At 33.9% G+C, this 19,116-nt stretch overlaps 1 protein-coding gene across 1 annotated transcript in view; it reads left to right on the forward strand.

Annotated features, from left to right (window-relative positions):
- The window catches only part of LOC136844863 (uncharacterized), a 484,772-nt gene extending 467,635 nt beyond the window's left edge, over positions 1–17,137 (forward strand). Inside the window, exon 18 of the mRNA XM_067114107.1 lies at positions 14,610–17,137. Coding sequence (XP_066970208.1) covers positions 14,610–16,035 — 1,426 coding nt within the window. The 3' untranslated portion in view covers positions 16,036–17,137. The remainder of the gene's footprint in view (positions 1–14,609) is intronic.
- The last annotated feature ends 1,979 nt before the right edge of the window (positions 17,138–19,116 follow it).

A 19,116-nucleotide genomic window follows, 5' to 3' on the forward strand; every position in this document is an offset into this window, starting at 1 on the left:
GACGGTCAAACCATTGAGCCACCAAGAGAGGTATAAATTAATGCGGAGTCTGCCGTACTTATTTGTCAAGAGTGAGAAATTGTACTTTGCTTTAACATTAACCCACCTCTGCCATGATAGATCATTGGTACGTTTGGAACACGCAGCTCTTAGTATGAAATTTTTATCACACCTTGATTTATATACAATCATGAAGCTACAAATGTTGTTCAATATCCAATTCACGCCACTTCAGGAATATTCCCGATGGGAAATTATCACTGAAGGGGAATTTTATAAGTGATAAATGGATCGGTACTGCCTGGTCTCGATCCCTCAACACAGTACCTTCCAACAACTCCAGTCGACTGTCAAACCATTGAGCCACCAAGAGGGGTATAAGTTAATGCCGAATTTGCTGTACTTATTTACCTGTCGAGACCGGAAAATTGTACATAGCTTCAGCATTGACTCACCTCCACCATGATAGCTCGTTGGTACGTTTGGAACATGGAGATTCGGCATTAACCTATACCTCTCTCGGTGGCACAACTGTTTGACTGTTGACTGGAGTTGTTGGAACTTACTGTGTCGAGGGATTGAGACCCAGCGGTACTGATCCATTTATCACTTATAAAATTCCCCTTCGATGATAATTCCCCATTGAGAATATTCCTGAAGTAGCGTGAATTGGATATTAAACAACATTTGCAGGTTCATGATCTTATATAAACCAAGGGGTGATAAAAATTTCATAATAAGAGCTGCCTGTTCCAAATGTACCAATGAGCTATCATGGTGGAGGTTGGTTAATGCCCAAGCTAAGTACAATTTCCCGCTCTTGACGGGTAAATAAGTACAGCAGATTCGGCATTAACTTACACATCTCTTGGTGGCTCAATGGCTTGTCTGTCAACTGGTGTTGTTGGAAGGTACTGTGTCGAGAGATCAAGACCCGGTGGTACCGATCCATTTATCACTTATAAAATTCCACTTTGGTGATAATTGATAATTCCCCATCGGGAATATTCCCAAAGTAGCATGAATTGGATATTAAACAATATTTGTAGCTTCATGATGTATATAAATCACGGTGTGATAAAAATTTCATGTATACTTGTATGTATATGTTTACATGTATATATGTATACAAGTGTACATGTATATGTATGTGTATACATGTATACATATGTATATATACACATATATACAGTAAACCCCCGTATTCGCGGTCTCACTATTTACGGACTCACCTAGTTACTGATTTTTCTGGAACGTATATACACATTATTCGTGGAAAATTCACTCATTCGCAGTATTTTTCACTGAGAAATATTCACTAACTACTGTATTTTCATATCATTTTCATGACTAAATGCACTATTTGTGATAAAACTATTAGAATACATGGGTATAAGCATTTTTACAGGTTTTTTTGTGTTTAAACTATCAAAATAGGCAATTCTAAGTGTTTTTAGAGGGGGTTTTAAGTATTCGCAGATTTTAGCTATTCGGGGGGGAGTGCGGTACGATCCCCATGAATACAGGGGTTTACTGTAGGGGTATATATATATATATATATATATATATATATATATATATATATATATATATATATATATATATATGTGTGTGTGTGTGTGTGTGTGTGTGTGTGTGTGTGTGCATGTGTATATATGTGTGTGTATGTGTTTGTATGTATATATATGCAGTAAACCTCCTGTATTTGCAGGGATGCGTACACACACACACACACACACCCTGCGAATAGCTAAAATCTGTGAATACTTAAAACCCCTCAAAAACACTGAGAACTGCCTATTTTGATAGTTTAAAGACAAGAAAAATCCTCTAAAAATGCTTATACCTGGGTATTTTAATAGTTTTATCACAAAAAGTGCATTTAGTCATGAAAATTATATGAAAATACAGTAATTAGTGAATATTTCTCAGGAAAAATACCACGAGTGGGTGAATTTTCTGCGAATAATGGGTAGATACATTCCACAGGAAAATCCATGAATATGTGAGTCTGCAAATACGGGATTACTGTTTATATATTATATATATATATATATATATATATATATATATATATATATATATATATATATATATATATATATATATATATTATAATAATTTATGCAGTAAACCCCCGTATTCGTGTTCTCATGATTCTCGGACTCACGCATTCACGGGTTTCTCTGTGGAACATATCCAGCCATTATTCGCAGAAAATTTGCCCATTCGTGTTATTTTTCCCTGAGAAATATTCACTAATTACTGTATTTTCTATAAAATTTTCTTGAATAAATGCACTTTTTGTGATAAAACTATTAAAATACTGGGGTATAAGCATTTTTACAGGTTTTTCTTGTGTTTAAACTATCAAAATGGGCAGTTCTAAGTGTTTTTAGAGGGGTTTTAAGTATTCGCGGGTTTTAGCCATTCGTGGGGGGGTGTGGAACGCATCTCCCGCGAATAAGGGGGTTCACTGTATATATACAGTATATATATATACTGTACATATACAACTTTATTCTGCGTCTCTTTCTCTTTGTTCTGAAATGCTTTTTCATGAACAAACAGTGTTTTATATTTTGACTAATACAACTCTTAGTTATTATGTCTCTTTGTTTTAGAACGTATTTGCAACACTAGCGCATTTACACTTCGTAAATGATACAGGTCAAATTAGATCAATTTAAACTATCTACTGTACAGGTAAAGACGTACAGAGAATTAATAAGCTGTGAAAATGTGTGAGCGCTAACTATGAACGAGAGAGAGAGAGAGATAACGGTTGTCCTTACTTGAGAGTGAAATTATTTATATGGAGACTGAGAGAATAACGCATGAGAGAGAGAGAGAGAGAGATATTGTCCTTACTTGAAATATCAAGTCATATTATTTATGAATTATTACGAGGAGAGAGAGAGAGAGAGAAAGTTATTCTTACGTTAGATATCAAAAGATGGAAATTCAGTATTAAACTAACTATTAATTGAAATTAAAGTTACTGTATTTTCATTTAAAAGTTAGCTTAATACATTACCCTTAACCCTCAAATGCCGACTGGACATATTTTATGTCGACAAAAATTGTCTGTCGGGTGCCAATTGGACGGAAAATACGTCGACTACAAAAAGTTTTTTAAATATTCGCGGAAAAACACTTATAGGCCTCGTTTGCGAAATTTTAAATCACGCGCCTTGAGGGATGCAGGGAGTTCACGGATCATGCTGTTGTTTTGTAAAATCTCAGAAATTCTTTAGTCACTTTGTTGTAATTTTTGCACCGTTTTCTATAAGCCCTTACATAAAGTTTTATATATGAAAATGTGCGCAATTTCATGTAGGATACAATAAAAAATAACTCATGGTTGTAGCCTTTATCAATCTTGACATATTTTCATATAAATCACAATAAGTGCCAAAATTTCAACCTTCGGTCTACTTTGACTCGACCGAAATGGTAGAAAAATGCAATTGTAAGCTACAACTCTTACATTCTAGTTATATTCAATCATTTACCTTCATTTTGCAGCAAACGAGAAGTCTCTAGCACAATATTTCGATTTATGGTGAATTTTTGAAAAATAACTTTTTCTTACGTCTAAGCTAACTCTGCTGAAAATCTTGTAAGAGCCTGGCGCCGTCTCTTCCAAACACGTGTGTGTTCGTGTGTTCGTCGTCCATCGGAGTGGACAAGACAACAAGAGCATCTCGTTTTCTTTCTCTAAAGGAATGCGATTTCCACCATACAATATTTCCGTCTGTTTCTCCGTAACCATTGTTGTCTTGATGTATGTACAATCACCACTACTTGCATTGCCATGCAAGCATTCTAATCATGTACTCATAATGTTCCAACGAATCTTCTGTATCAAACTGTATGTATGTTTCTGTTTGTGAAGATGCCAAACGTCTCGCCACTCCGATGGATGACGAACATACACGTGTTTGGAAGAAATGGCGTCAGGCTCTTACAATCTCAGAAATTCTTTAGTCACTGTCGTAATTTTTGCACAGTTTTCTATTAGGCATTACATACAGTTTTATATATGAAAATGTGTGCAATTTCATGTAGAATACAACAAAAAATAACTCATGGTTGTAGCTTTTATCAGTTTTGAAATATTTTCATATAAATCACGATGTGCCAAAATTTAAACCTACGGTTAAACTTAACTCGACCGAAATGGTCGAAAAATGCAATTTTAAGCTAAAACTCTTACATTCTAGAACATTCAGTCATTTACCTTCATTTTGCAACAAACAGAAAGTCTCTAGCGCAATATTTCGATTTATGGTGAATTTTTAAAAAAAAACTTTTTCCTTACGTCTGCGCGCGGTAACTCTGCTGAAAATCTCAGAATTTCTTTAGTCACCTTGTCGTAATTTTGGCACCGTTTTCTATTAGGTGTTACATAAAGTGTTATACATGAAAATGTGTGCAATTTCATGTAGAATACAACAAAAAATAACTCATGGTTGTAGCTTTTATCAGTTTTGAAATATTTTTATATAAATCACGATAAGTGCCAAAATTTAAACCTACGGTCAACTTTGACTCGACCGAAATGGTCGAAAAATGCAATTGTAAACTAAAACTCTTACATTCTAGTAACATTCAATCATTTGCCTTCATTTTGCAACAAACGGAAAGTCTCTAGCACAATATTTCGATTTATGGTGAATTTTTAAAAAACTTTTTCCTTACCTCCGCACGCTGTAACTCAGCTGAAAATCTCAGAATTTCTTTAGTCACCTTGTCGCAATTTTTGCACCATTTTCTATTAGGCGTTACATAAAATGTTATACATGAAAATGTGCACAATTTCATGTGGAATACTACAAAAAATAACTCATGGTTGTAGCTTTTATCAGTTTTGAAATATTTTCATACAAATTACGATAAGTGCCAAAATTTCAACCTACTGTCAATTTTGACTCGACCAAAATGGTCGAAAAATGCAATTGTAAGCTAAAACTCTTACATTCTGGTAACATTCAGTCATTTACCTTCATTTTGCAACAAACGGGAAGTCTCTAGCACAATATTTCGATTTATGGTGAATTTTTGAAAAAAACTTTCTCCTTACCTCTGTGCGCAGTGACTTGGCTGAAAATCTCAGAATTTCTTTAGTCACCTTGTAATTTTGGCACCGTTTTCTATTAGGCGTTACATAAAGTGTTGTACATGAAAATGTGCTCAATTTCATGTAGAATACAACAAAAAATAACTCATGGTTGTAGCTTTTATCAGTTTTGAAATATTTTCATATAAATCACGATAAATAGAAAAAATTCGACCTTTTGTCAGCTTTAACTTGATCGAAATGGTCGAAAACTGCAATTTTAAGCTAAAAAACTTGCAGTCTAGTAATATTCAATCAATTACCTTCATGTCTCTAGCTCCATATTTCGATTTATGGTGACTTTTTGAAAAAAAAAATTTTTTTCATCTGTGCGTTACGAATTCATGCATCATATTGTGATAATATTTTCTCTGTGTTGCTTTGATCGTTTTACAATTTGTTATATACCAAAATCATCGCAATTTAGTGTACAATACAACGAAAAAAAATAACTCATTAGCTTTAACCTTTTTGCTCACAGCGCGATTTGTATACAATTATATATGAAATTTTTTTTTCACGCTGTCATATATTCCACTATTTATATATCATAATGATATTTTTTTTCATTTCTGATGGTTGCCTGCTAAACTTCAGGCAGTGACAAAAAAGGAGCCAAAAATGAACTCTTAATCTTAAAAACCAAGCATGCTGTGATTTTTTGAAAAAAACTTTTTCCGCTTCAGCGCTAACTCCCGAACGCCGCCGGCATACGGCAGACACTTTTGTAAATTGAGGCTCGGCGTTTAAGGGTTAAAAAAAGAAATAAATGGTGTGACTCTCTCCGCCATTTCGCTGATCTATTTTTAGAGGTCTTCTGAACCTCGTTTTTAAAAACTTCTTTATTATGTCACTTTCTCTTTATTCTGAAATGCTCTATGTCTCTATGTTTGAGAACGGCGCATTTACAGTTTGTAAACGGTACAGGTAAAATTAGATCAATTCAAAATTATTTACTGTACAGTTAAAGACATACAGAGAAACAGTGCTGTAATACGTAGGTTGGCTATCTTTGAACGAGAGAGAGAGAGAGAGAGAGAGAGAGAGAGAGAGAGAGAGAGAGAGAGAGAGAGAGAGAGATAACAGTTGTCCTTAATTAAGAGAGTGAAATTTTTTATGAATTATTACGGACACACACACACACACAGAATTATAAGAAAAATTTGACCACTGATTAGCAGCACTCCCCTTCTTGTCATGTTAAATGACATGTCTGACCGCTTTTACCATCATCTCCTTCTTACAAAAGATGAGGGAAGAATTTGTTTGTTCAAATAATACGAATTTTGTAATTACAGTTTTATTTTTATTATTATTATTATTATTATTATTATTATTATTATTTAATTTTATTAATCTTATTATTTGAAAATTAGCACTTATTATTAGGTGAAACGTTTATTTATCATACAAATAAACATACCTGTATACATGTACCATATAAATTCATCTCACTAAAAGAGAGAGAGAGAGAAATTATTGCTTTTAATAATATTTAATTAATGTTATTTAATTTACACATGAAAGCTTAGACATTAGTATATGTGCTTTTTTATATTTTATTTTTCTTCCCTTCTCAACCCCTTTCCTATTGGGGGTGAACTTGGACTTGAAGGGCATCGGGAATGTCATTATTCATCTCGGTAACCTTGAAAGCTATGGATTATACTTAATATCTGTCGTTTTTTATTATTTTTATGTCACTCCCTTTGGTGCCTGTGATATCTTACCCCAATAGTATTTTTTTCCGGATAGTAAGTCATATGTATACCAAAATGAGGTATAATAAACCCATAGAGTTTATTTAGTTACTAGGTCTACGGGAAGAAACAGCCCTATTTCAGGGAAGCCCATCCAACCCCCAACCCTTTTGGTGCCCTTTGGTGCTAGTGATATACCCAGTTTGGTTGAAATTGCTTAATGCATTTCATACACATTATGCTGGGACATACAATTATATATATATGCATATACATTCATTATATATATATATATATATATATATATATATATATATATATATATATATATATATATATATACACACACACACACACACACACAGTGCACCCATTTTTACATTTTTACACGGATAGATTCCAGAACCTACTGTGGAAAATGCAAAAATCCCCTGAAAAAATGCTTATAACTGCCAGATACCTTGTACCCCGTAAACTAAAATGTTTATAATTGAGTGTTTTAATATTTCACTGCTCAATTTCATATTTAAAACAAAAATATACCTTAACCCTTAAACGCCGAGCCTCTATTTACAAAAGTGTCTGCCGTATGCCGGTGGGATTTGGAAGTTAGCGCTGAAGTGGAAAGAAAGTTTTTTTTCAAAAAGTCACCATAAATCGAAATATGGTTCTAGAGACTTCCCGTTTGTTGTAAAATGAAGGTAATTTATTGAGTATTACTAGACTGCAAGTGTTTTAGCTTACAATTGCAGTTTTCGACCATTTCGGTCAAGTTAAAGTTGACAAAAGGTTGAATTTTTTCTATTTATCGTGATTTATATGAAAATATTTCAAAACTGATAAAAGCTACAACCATGAGTTATTTTTTGTTGTATTCTACATGAAATTGAGCACATTTTCATGTACAACACTTTATGTAACGCCTAATAGAAAACGGTGCCAAAATTACAAGGTGACTAAAGAAATTCTGAGATTTTCAGCCAAGTCACTGCGCACAGAGGTAAGGAAAAAGTTTTTTTCAAAAATTCACCATAAATCGAAATATTGTGCTAGAGACATCCCGTTTGTTGCAAAATGAAGGTAAATGACTGAATGTTACTAGAATATAAGAGTTTTAGCTTACAATTGCATTTTTCGACCATTTTGGTCAAGTCAAAATTTACCGTAGGTTGAAATTTTGGCACTTATCGTGATTTGTATGAAAATATTTCAAAACTGATAAAAGCTACAACCATGAGTTATTTTTTGTAGTATTCCACGTGAAATTGTGCACATTTTCATGTATAACATTTTATGTAATGCCTAATAGAAAACGGTGCGAAAATTGCGACAAGGTGACTAAAGAAATTCTGAGATTTTCAGCTGAGTTACCGCGCGCGGAGGTAAGGAAAAGGTTTTTTCAAAAATTCACCATAAATCGAAATATTGTGCTAGAGACTTTCCGTTTGTTGCAAATTGAAGGTAAATGATTGAATGTTAGTAGAATGTAAGAGTTTTAGCTTACAATTGCATTTTTCGACCATTTCGGTTGAGTCAAAGTTGACCGTAGGTTTAAATTTTGGCACTTATCGTTATTTATATGAAAATATTTCAAAACTGATAAAAGCTACAACCATGAGTTATTTTTTGTTGTATTCTACATGAAATTGCACACATTTTCATGTATAACACTTTATGTAACGCCTAATAGAAAACGGTGCCAAAATTACGACAAGGTGACTAAAGAAACTCTGAGATTTTCAGCAGAGTTACCGCGTGCGGAGGTAAGGAAAAAGTTTTTTTTTAAATTCACCATAAATCGAAATATTGTGCTAGAGACTTTCCGTTTGTTGCAAAATGAAGGTAAATGATTGAATGTTACTAGAATGTAAGAGTTTTAGCTTAAAATTGCATTTTTCGACCATTTCAGTTGAGTTAAGTTTGACCGTAGGTTTAAATTTTGGCACTTATCGTGATTTATATGAAAATATTTCAAAACTGATAAAAGCTACAACCATGAGTTATTTTTTGTTGTATTCTACATGAAATTGCACACATTTTCATATATAAAACTGTATGTAACGCCTAATAGAAAACTGTGCAAAAATTAGACAGTGACTAAAGAATTTCTGAGATTGAAAGAGTTTGACGCCGTTTCTTCCAAACACGTGTGTGTTCGTCGTCCATCGGAGTGGCGAGACGTTTGGCATCTTCACAAACAGAAACATACATACAGTTTGATACAGAAGATTCGTTGGAACATTATGAGTACATGATTAGAATGCTTGCATGGCAATGCAAGTAGTGGTGATTGTACATACATCAAGACAACAATGGTTAGGGAGAAACAGACGGAAATATTGTATGGTGGAAATCGCATTCCTTTAGGAAAAGAAAACGAGATGCTCTTGTTGTCTTGTTCACTTTGATGGACGAAGAACACACGAACACACAAGTGTTTGGAAGAGAGGGCGTCAGGCTCTTACAAGATTTTCAGCAGAGTTAGCGGGGACGTAAGGAAAAAGTTTTTTTCAAAAATTCACCATAAATCGAAATATTGTGCTAGAGACTTCTCGTTTGTTGCGAAATGAAGGTAAATGATTGAATATTACTAGAATGTAAGAGTTTAGCTTATAATTGCATTTTTCGACCATTTCGGTCGAGTCAAATTTGACCAAAGGTTGAAATTTTGGCACTTATTGTGATTTATGTGAAAATGTCAAAATTTATAAAAGCTACAACCATGAGTTATTTTTTGTTGTATTCTACATGAAATTGTGCACATTTTCATATATAAAACTTTATGTAACGGCTAATACAAAACAGTGCAAAAATTACGACTAAGTGAAGTGACTAAAGAATTTCTGAGATTTTCAGCAGAGTTAGCTGATGCTTTCTTGTGGTATAAGAAAGAAATTCGCACATGCGGAGCTGGGTCACGCTTCTGAACAAAACAACAGCGTGATCCGTGAACTCCCAGTATCCCTCAGGGCGTGTGATTGAAAATTTTTCGCAAACAAGGCCTATAAGTATTTTTCCGCGAATATTTAAAAAAACTTTTTTGTAGTCGACGTATTTTACGTCCACTTGGCACCCGACAGACAACTTTTGTCGATGTAAAATAAGTCCAGTTGGCGTTAAAGGGTTAATTTATCACACTAAAACAATTTAATATTTCAAACAAAAAGCACACCCCAAACCATCATGCCAAAACACACACAGTAACCTTACATTACAGTACTCTCCTACTACTGCTACTCTTAAGTAGGCAATATACACCCCTAAAATGCTTATAACTGCTTATTTTAATAGTTCATCGGGAAACTTAACAGTTCAAACGAAAATATACCTCATACTATTGTCCCAGAACACCTAATATTTCAGTCATGTTGCAAAATTAAATACCAGCCTACAACTGTTACTCTGAAGTATCCCCTATCATTCAGACACGCACATTTTCTTTGGCCTACGTAAATCTGCACACTGTTCTGTGCTTACTGTAATGCATTGGGCTTACATTTTATGTATATTGATATTTTCCTGTGTTGTAAGATGATTTTGAAACATCTACTCCACAGGTATGTATTTTAGGACAGTACTACTGTATAGAGCATATCTAAAATACATGGGTAGTTTAAAACAACAGGAGTTCCTTGTTGGACTGGTCAGTATAGTTCCCGGCTAGCACTCTGCTGGGCCCGCGTTTGAGTCTCCGGCTGGCCAATGAAGAATTAGAGGAATTTATTTCTGGTGATAGAAATTAATTTCTTGGTATAATGTGGTTCGGATTCCACACTAATCTGTAGGTCCTGTTGCTAGGTAACCAATTGATTCTTAGACATGTAAAAATAAGACTAATCCTTCGGGCCAGCCCTAGGAGACCTGTTAATCAGCTAAGTGGTCTGGTTAAAATAAGGTATACTTACTTAGAACAACAGGACACCTACCTCCAAGCAGAATGCTAGGTTTGTAACGTTATGTTAGCATTTTCGTGATTATGTACAAATAAATTTATGATAAAAAAATTACTTACTACAGTGAGTTCTTGGTTTACCTTCGTTTTGTGGTTAGTCCTCACCATCTCCCATAAATTTATTAAAAAATTCTTGTGCCATCATTCTCTCTCCTCTCTCTTTCTCAGTATACATATACTATAATGAGAAAACACTGCAAAATATCTATAACACGTTATTTCACTTACAGAATCCGTTTATATTGTATTGATAATCACCATAAAAATATTTAAAATCTGAATTTCATATGTAAACATAAAAAAAAACACGAAAATAAACAAATCCAGCAAGTTCACGACAGATCAACGAAGGTAGTGTTGCCATATTTTTTGCTTTGTGTGGTTTATTGTACCGTATTTCATTACAAGTGTAGTTGACTATGATTATCACACGCATTGTAAGAGTACACAAGAGAATATTTTATCACTGTTGATGTTTCATCTCTAATCACCGTAAAAATATTTAAAACCCGAATTTCATACGTAGGCAACTCTCAACATTCTTACTTTCCTCCCAGCCATTGTAAAGTTGCTGTGATCCGATGCATTAACATTAAAGTTCTCTCTCTCTCTCTCTCTCTCTCTCTCTCTCTCTCTCTCTCTCTCTCTCTCTCTCTCTCTCTCTCTCTCTGGGATAAGAGAAAGATTGATTTTTGATTCATGTATGTTTATTTGTTTTGTAGAGTATAGTTTTATAGATAAACGTGATGTTACTTTGTCATTCATTTTTTCATATTTTCCATGCACAATTACTATACAAGTTTTTGCATTTCAATAACAACAGACTGGAAAATAAAATTAAAATAATTAGCGAATATTTCAGACACTGTACAGCATGCTCTATTATCCAAAAACACTACACTATACAGTAGTAATATTTCAAATACATCGCAGTTACCAGAGAGAGAAACGTAAGCTTGTTAAGCCCATTCTGGGGCTCACCCCAGAATGAGCTTAACAAGTTTATTATTTGTATCACAGATTTATTTAATTTGTATTAAACATTTTATAGATATTTTGCTGTGTTTACATTAATATTAACATTTGAAAATTAGTAAATAATTTTTTATCATAAAGATGTATTTACTCATGAAAAAAATAAAAATACAGTAATTGGCGAATATTGCTCTTTGAAAAAATTCTCGAATTAGTGAAAATCCCCTGTGGCCAAGTGAATGTAATGTGTTCCACAAAAAACCACAACAGTATATTATAATGTGGAAGAATCTCAAGCATAACAACACGAAACAAAACAAGCTCAAACAAGTTCACCAATGTTAGTGGTTATGTGTGCACATATGTACACTCGGCAAGAAAAGTGAAGATACAGTTTTCATTAGATTTCGTTCATCGAATTTTAATTTTTTTCTTACAGAAAACACATAATCTCGGTAAATTTACTCTAGAGTATGAAAATACAATGCAAATTATATCATATATATGTTAAATCTGCAAAACAAAAACATTCAGATACTTAAAACACCATTCATGTCCAAAGTAATCAGAATTTCTCAGATGACTTCGTTCATAGAGATCTAAAAGATAGTGTTTGGATATCTCAGTGTAGTACTGTTTATCAGAACGGCAATATTTACTCGTTTTTCGTTATGGACAGGCTTATTGCATCATCATACGAGGTAATGATCATTTCTTTAATTTTTACACATTCATCTTTGTATTTCACGGTATAAAAAGTCAGCTGGAATTAATGGCAGTAAATGTTGTGACAGCTACGGTAAGTTGACCAAATCTATTTAAATCAGCAAGATCGTTCTCTATGATGTATGGAGCACTTCGGCGGGAAAACACAAGTAACTGGATGTTTCTTGACGTTGCCATAGTTTCTCTCTCTCTCCATTGCTAAAACATACTATACAAATATAGTATCGCTCAATCTCTAAAAGAAAAAAAAATAATGAAATGAGTAGCTCTACATATAGGCCTAGGCTTACACAACAGCAATCTCTCTCTCTCTCTCTCATCGTAACATTGCATTCGTTCCTTTATTGTTCTCCACGTTTTTCCTTGGACATTGCTCAAATTTAACTCTTGATTTCACTATGGAAGATCGCGTTTCTGATTATGCAAGCATTCCGTTCATTGTGGTGTCATAAATTCATTTGTGTAAGGTTACTTGATAGGTTATGTCGAAAAATGTTTTTTTTGCTCAGAACTGTCGCTGCAAATTACAACTTGAACGAATACTGTAAAGCTTACTACTGCATTTAAGTATCAATGATGTCAGAATTGTAGAATATGATTGAAAGTTATAGGAGGTCAAGCAAAAAACAAAAACAATAAGACTGAAGCTCCTCCCCTTTATAAAGTTGCCAGATATCGCATTATTGAGCAATATATGTCCGAAGATTTAAAAAAACTGTATCTTCACTTTTCTTGCTGAGTGTATATACCCTATGCACGTAATTGCTTTTATCTTGCTGGGTTTTAAAAATAAAAAAAATAGAAAATTCATTAGAAATATAAATGAGAACAGCATAAAATATAAATAAAAAAGTAAAGGAGTGTGTATTTTACTGTATAGGGTTCAGTGCAAGCAATACCTTAGTTATTGTTCTCTCTCTCTCTCTCTCTCTCTCTCTCTCTCTCTCTCTCTCTCTCTCTCTCTCTCTCTCCATAACATATCTCATCTTCCTTTTTTTTTTTTTTTCTTTGTTACAGTACAGTACTGTACTGTACATATTCTTTAATAAAATGTGAAAGAATCATAAGTATAAAAACACAATACAAAAGAAAATATATGACGTTTGCTAAAGCTAGCGAATGAGCATGCGCGTAAGTATGTACCCTGTGCTCATGATTATGTTTATCTTTTGGGCTGTAAAAATTAAAAATGAGACAACATAATAAAATATAAAAGAGAATAATGTAAAATATAAATAAAAAAGTGAAGGAGTGTGTTTGTTACTGTATAGGCTTCGATGTATGCAATACTTAAGTTGTTCTCTCTCTCTCTCTCTCTACCATGTTTTTCTTCTTTTTTTTGTATTTTATTACAATACAGTACTGTACATACCCTTTCATAAAATGAGGAAAGGACATGAACATAAAACCATGAAACAAAACAAGCTCTAGAAAGTCAGATGTCTACCTAGCATTCTTCAACCATCCAGTGGTATCCCCACCCCCTCTCAGCCAGGGAAACTGCTCTCCAGCTCCACCTACCTTCCAAAACAACTCCTTCTCTGAGTTGAGTTACTCCACACAGCCTTACTGCCCCTCTTCTCCCTTGGTACCCAGCCATTTGTTCCCCTCTCCCACCTTGGAAACTTCTCAAGGCCTCCCCAACTCCGAAACCCCTCTCTCAGTCTCTTCATGAGTGTAAGCAGTGTTAACCAACATTTTCCTGAGGTTGTGTAGCATTTCCAACCATCAGGAAGCAGTTTTTTCAAATTTTTTGAAATTTATCTATATCTCATATTCTTGGTCCTTGGTCCCAGGTATGGGTGTGTCGAGTAATGTCGAGTCCAGATAAGGAAGACGCAGATAGTCGGGGTTAAATATTTGTATATATATATATATATAATATTTTTTTAAGAACCTTTTATATAATGTGAAACTAAATCTGTATATTAAAGAGTTACTTTGAAGGTTTTAGTTTGCTAGTCTTGTTAAAGTACTATTTAATCAGTAATATGGGCTGGCAAATTTTATTTTATTCGTAAAAAAAACTATTTCAACTTTGTATAAAAACTTTCTGTAGCATTAGGATCTTTGATTATTTGTTTGATTACCTATTTTTATGTCTAGATTTCATTTCTAATTCATTTGTTTTCAGCATGGATGATGATAGACAGCAGTATAGTAGAGAGAGAGAAAAGGAGAAATATCTGTTATCAGCAGAATCCAAACCATATGAGCGAGAGCGGCAATATGAGGAGCAGTTACGGCAGGAAAGAGAAAAGGAAGAAGTAATGCGAGAGCAAGAAGGGCTTCTGAGGGAACAGTTGAAATTACAAGAGCAAATTAGACGTGAAGAAGAACTTAAGCGTGAAGAAGAGTTGAGGCGTGAACAGAAAATGAGACACGACTTACAAATGATGCAGGAACGAGAAGAGCAGATGAGGCATGATCAGGAAATGAAGCGTGAACAAGAGAGGAGGCAAGAGCAAGAAAGACTTGAGCTAGAGAAGAAAAAGAAAGAAGAAGCAGCAAAGGCAAGAAGTTACCAGAAATTTATGGCAGCAAAGGAAGACTTGAAGCGTGAACATGAAAGAGAACGTAAACTTTACCTTGAACTACCAGAAGTTCACCCCGAATATGAGGAAAAGTATCGGGTTTTCCTTGACCAGTACAAGACTCATTATCCAGGAAGAAATGATGCTGAACATCGCAATAAGTTGTGGATGCTGTTTTGGAAAGAGCTTGTATCATCAATGCTGGAGACAGCATATAAAAAGAAAAGGGAAATTCTTGAAATGGAATATTTGAGATCTCATGGAAGTGAACAAACTGAAGTAGAAACTTCTTCATTGAAAAGAAAAGCCCCGTCAGATGGAAAGGGAAGTAGTAAGTATCCTCGAACTGAAGAGTTTGATCAATCAAGACCTGGAACAAGTTCAAGTAATATGGTACCTTTATCTCAAGGATTAACGTCATCTAATGTACAGACTACACGCAGTCATTACAGTCAAGGTGCATCATCCCTTTCATCCTCTCAACCATCAGCTTTTCTAGGTGCGTCATCAGCCAGTTCACAGTTCCCCCAGACTAGTGGTTCATCTGTGTCTGTTCCCCAGGCAGTTGCCATAATTAATGAGGTTTGTGAATGCTTAGGAGACTTGGGCCCTGCTATTAGATTAGTATTGCAAAAAATCCATGCTGTGAACATGGATCCATTACTAACTGGAAAAGTTTTTACTGATTCAGACAATGCTATGATTATGAAAATAGCAGCTGCAAAAATGAAGGAAGCAAGTGAGAAGTATGCAAGCCCTATTAAGGAAAAGTTAGTTTTGGCCAGTTATCAAGCTATGCAGTTGCTTGAATTGCCAGCTGCAATGCCTCCTGCCCAGAAAAAACCGTACCATGGTCTAGACATACAGAAAGTTGCTCGAGCAACTTTTGACAAGGATCCTGCCTTTATTGTTCAGTTTATAAAAAATGCATTGTTATATGAAGGTGTAGAAAATCCTTCACAGGATGATATTTCTGACATATTTGTGACCATAACAAATACTCATTTTTCCATGGCAAATAATTGAAAAATGTCAGTATTACTTAATGCTGACAGTATCTTTAAGAAGACCATGGCTTCCTACAATTAGAGCTAATTGTGAAGTACTGTAGATTGCTTTCAGAACGCTTGTGTCAGTTTGTTATTTATGGTCAGAAATTGAGTGTAAATAGTATCTTGCAATTGAATATTGTCACATATTTTGGTTAGTGTAAAAAAATTAGAAGAAAAGTTGATGGAAACACACCTTCTGCATAAAACATTTTTTTTTTAAATTTTAAATTGAGTAAGGCTATATTTCTCAAGTTATAAATTGTTTGCGTCACAAATATAATTTTTGAGCCAGTTCATAATCGAAATGAATTTCATGCCCTCTGGTTGGTTTTTAGTCTTGAGATGTTTCATATTAAAAATTTATTTAAAGGTACTTGTTGTTATGCAAGTAACTGATCTATAAACATGTCTGTTTGGAGTAGTTTGGTGTACTCTACTGGATCAGTTGCACATGCATACATACTGCCTTTAGAAAACTTAAGTATATAGACATACCTAGCCTTACACCATTTCAAGATCCATAGTTTTCAACTTAACATTTGCTTTTCTTAAATAATAATAGGAAAAAACAAAAGTCCCTTTTGTTGGTTTACTCAACTTTACATCGGTCAGTGACATTATTAGTGTCCTTATTGTTTGTTTATAGGATGCTTAGGATAATTTGTTAGAGAATGGTTTTGGGCATTCTTTAAATTTTAATTAAAGAAAATGTATATTTTTATTAAAAAGGCTGCAGAAGGGTGAATTATTGAATTTTTTAAAATTTCCATGTAATGACACAAGATGTTTAATTCAAGCCTAATTTTTTTTCTTCATGTTGCATGTATTGGAGCAAATTACTAATGTTATGTGAGGTATATGTGTATATGGCTAGTACATACTTTATAATGTAAAAATTATTATTTAATTGTTTGAACTTTTTGTTTTTGTCATCTGTAGTAAGAAAGAGGATATTTTTATGTAAATGCTGGTTTTCTAAATAAAAGAAATAATTTTTGTTTTTTTTGTATAGGTAACAAGTATACAATAAGCCATTAGTTTTACATTTACCATATAAAGTTTTTAATATGACTAAATGTGTTTTAAGTAATCCTGTAATTGAAGAGAATAATTATGTTATATTCCCACTAACAATAAGATATACGTATTATTTCATGTAGAACTATTCCAGTTGCACTAACCACTTTAGTGTGAAAAGAATGTGTCCCCTACATATGGCCATCCCTTCCTCCTCGCTTCACATTTACCATTATTCTGCTTTGTGACTGTGTTGTTCTCAGTTCGTCTCTAGCTCTCCCAGATTGCTTTTGTGAGGTACCATCTATGTATCAACTTTTGTTTTGGTCTAAGTTTTCTTCCCTTTTGATCTCATCCGTAGCCCATATCTTTGTTGTAATAGCTATTCTTTAATTTGTATTTATTGTTTTCATATGTTTACATATGAAGGAACCTATGTTTTTCATTATCTTTATGGGATTCAAATGAATACCCTGAATTCAAGTCTTTGTTGGATTTTTTTTTGGCCTTGTATGGGCATGCTTCACTTTGTTTCTCTTGGGGCTTATAAATGCTTTGTAAAGTTAATGTGCCTTATTGCACAGATTTCCCCTTGTTAGCAGCAATGGGGATTTTCCACTGCTACACAGGCTTTTGGTCATGAGGGAAAATCTAATTTTCAATCCAGAATGGTGTAAGATTCTAGTGTGCTGTTGTTTTCTTTGTACTGTTATTTCCCTACTGGTGTAGAAAGAGGTAATGAAGTTTTTTTGGGGGCTGTAGCAGCAAGCATTATTTGTGACAGTCAGTCCTTGAGGTGTTGTTTGTTAGTGACCATTAAGTATGCCTTAACACATTTCAGGGCCTATTAGCTAAGGCTTGCAATTCCTTTATGTTTCATCAGACAAAGACCACACCTATATTTGTCTTGCTAGGGACAATAGTGCCTACCACACATTAAATTCAGGGGCTGTGAAAATGGGATTTGAATCAGTGGTTGCGATTTCTACAAACGAGGTTGTGTATCCCCCAGGTATTTTTGAACTTCAGTAAATACTGCAGTCACGTATTTCAATGTTAGGCAAACTTCAAGTATTTCAGTGTTAAATAAGCTTGATTAACTCATGAGAGGTCTTAGAGGGCTGGCTGGGTTTCGGGAAAAAATCTTCATTATAATATGGCTAGTATATATACCAGAAGTAAAGGACATCAGATGTATAAATTTCTGTCTAAAAATCCATTATTTAACCCTTTGTTTTTCTTGCCCCCAGGGAAACAAATAATTCAAGTTCTTTCTTACCTTTCATTAGTTATCCTTTAGTTTAAATTTAAATGGTACGAAGTCCTTGTAATATATGTATATTCTTGGAACAAATATGTTGTCCTTTTGAAAAATATTGTTGGTTTGCCAAAAAAAAAATTTAATTTAAATTTTAGTAAAAAAAAATCTGCCAAAATTCAGTTCTTTCAAATATACGCCAAAAACAAACATATGGTATCATCTGGAAAGGTTTCAACCTTTTGTGTGTGAAATATTAATAAAACTGGTTGAAAATTGATGCAAATTATAGTTTAAAGTTTAATAAGTTATGTTTTGAGATACTTGCTTATAAAGTGAGAATAGTCCATAGCATCCAAAGCTGTAGTTGCTATGATTAAATCAAATATACCTGTTCTACTCAGGCATTTATAGTAAATGGCAGGTGTTGTGGAATAATGAATCAGATAGTATAACATTAATGGTGTTCATTCCAAAAAGAGCACTGCATTGAAGCAGTGTAATCCTCTCTTAAAATTGGTTAGTACTCTCACTTGACCCATGGATATATGATGAATAGTGCAAATGATCCAATCACTGAATGAAGATGATAAAGAACAACACTCACAGTTGAACATCTATAGTGATTCTCCAGTTTTCAACCAACAGTGTGGATCAAGTACATATCGTTAACAAATCCTTGCTATAGTTAAGAATAACCAAATGGTCTGGTTATAGTGTTACCTGGGCTAAGACCTCGAGGCTACTGAGCTTGCTATAGTCTTAGTTGTCAATCGAGAA

The sequence above is a fragment of the Macrobrachium rosenbergii genome, chromosome 13 (genome assembly GCF_040412425.1).
Source record: "Macrobrachium rosenbergii isolate ZJJX-2024 chromosome 13, ASM4041242v1, whole genome shotgun sequence".
NCBI classification, from domain to species: Eukaryota; Metazoa; Arthropoda; class Malacostraca; order Decapoda; family Palaemonidae; genus Macrobrachium; species Macrobrachium rosenbergii.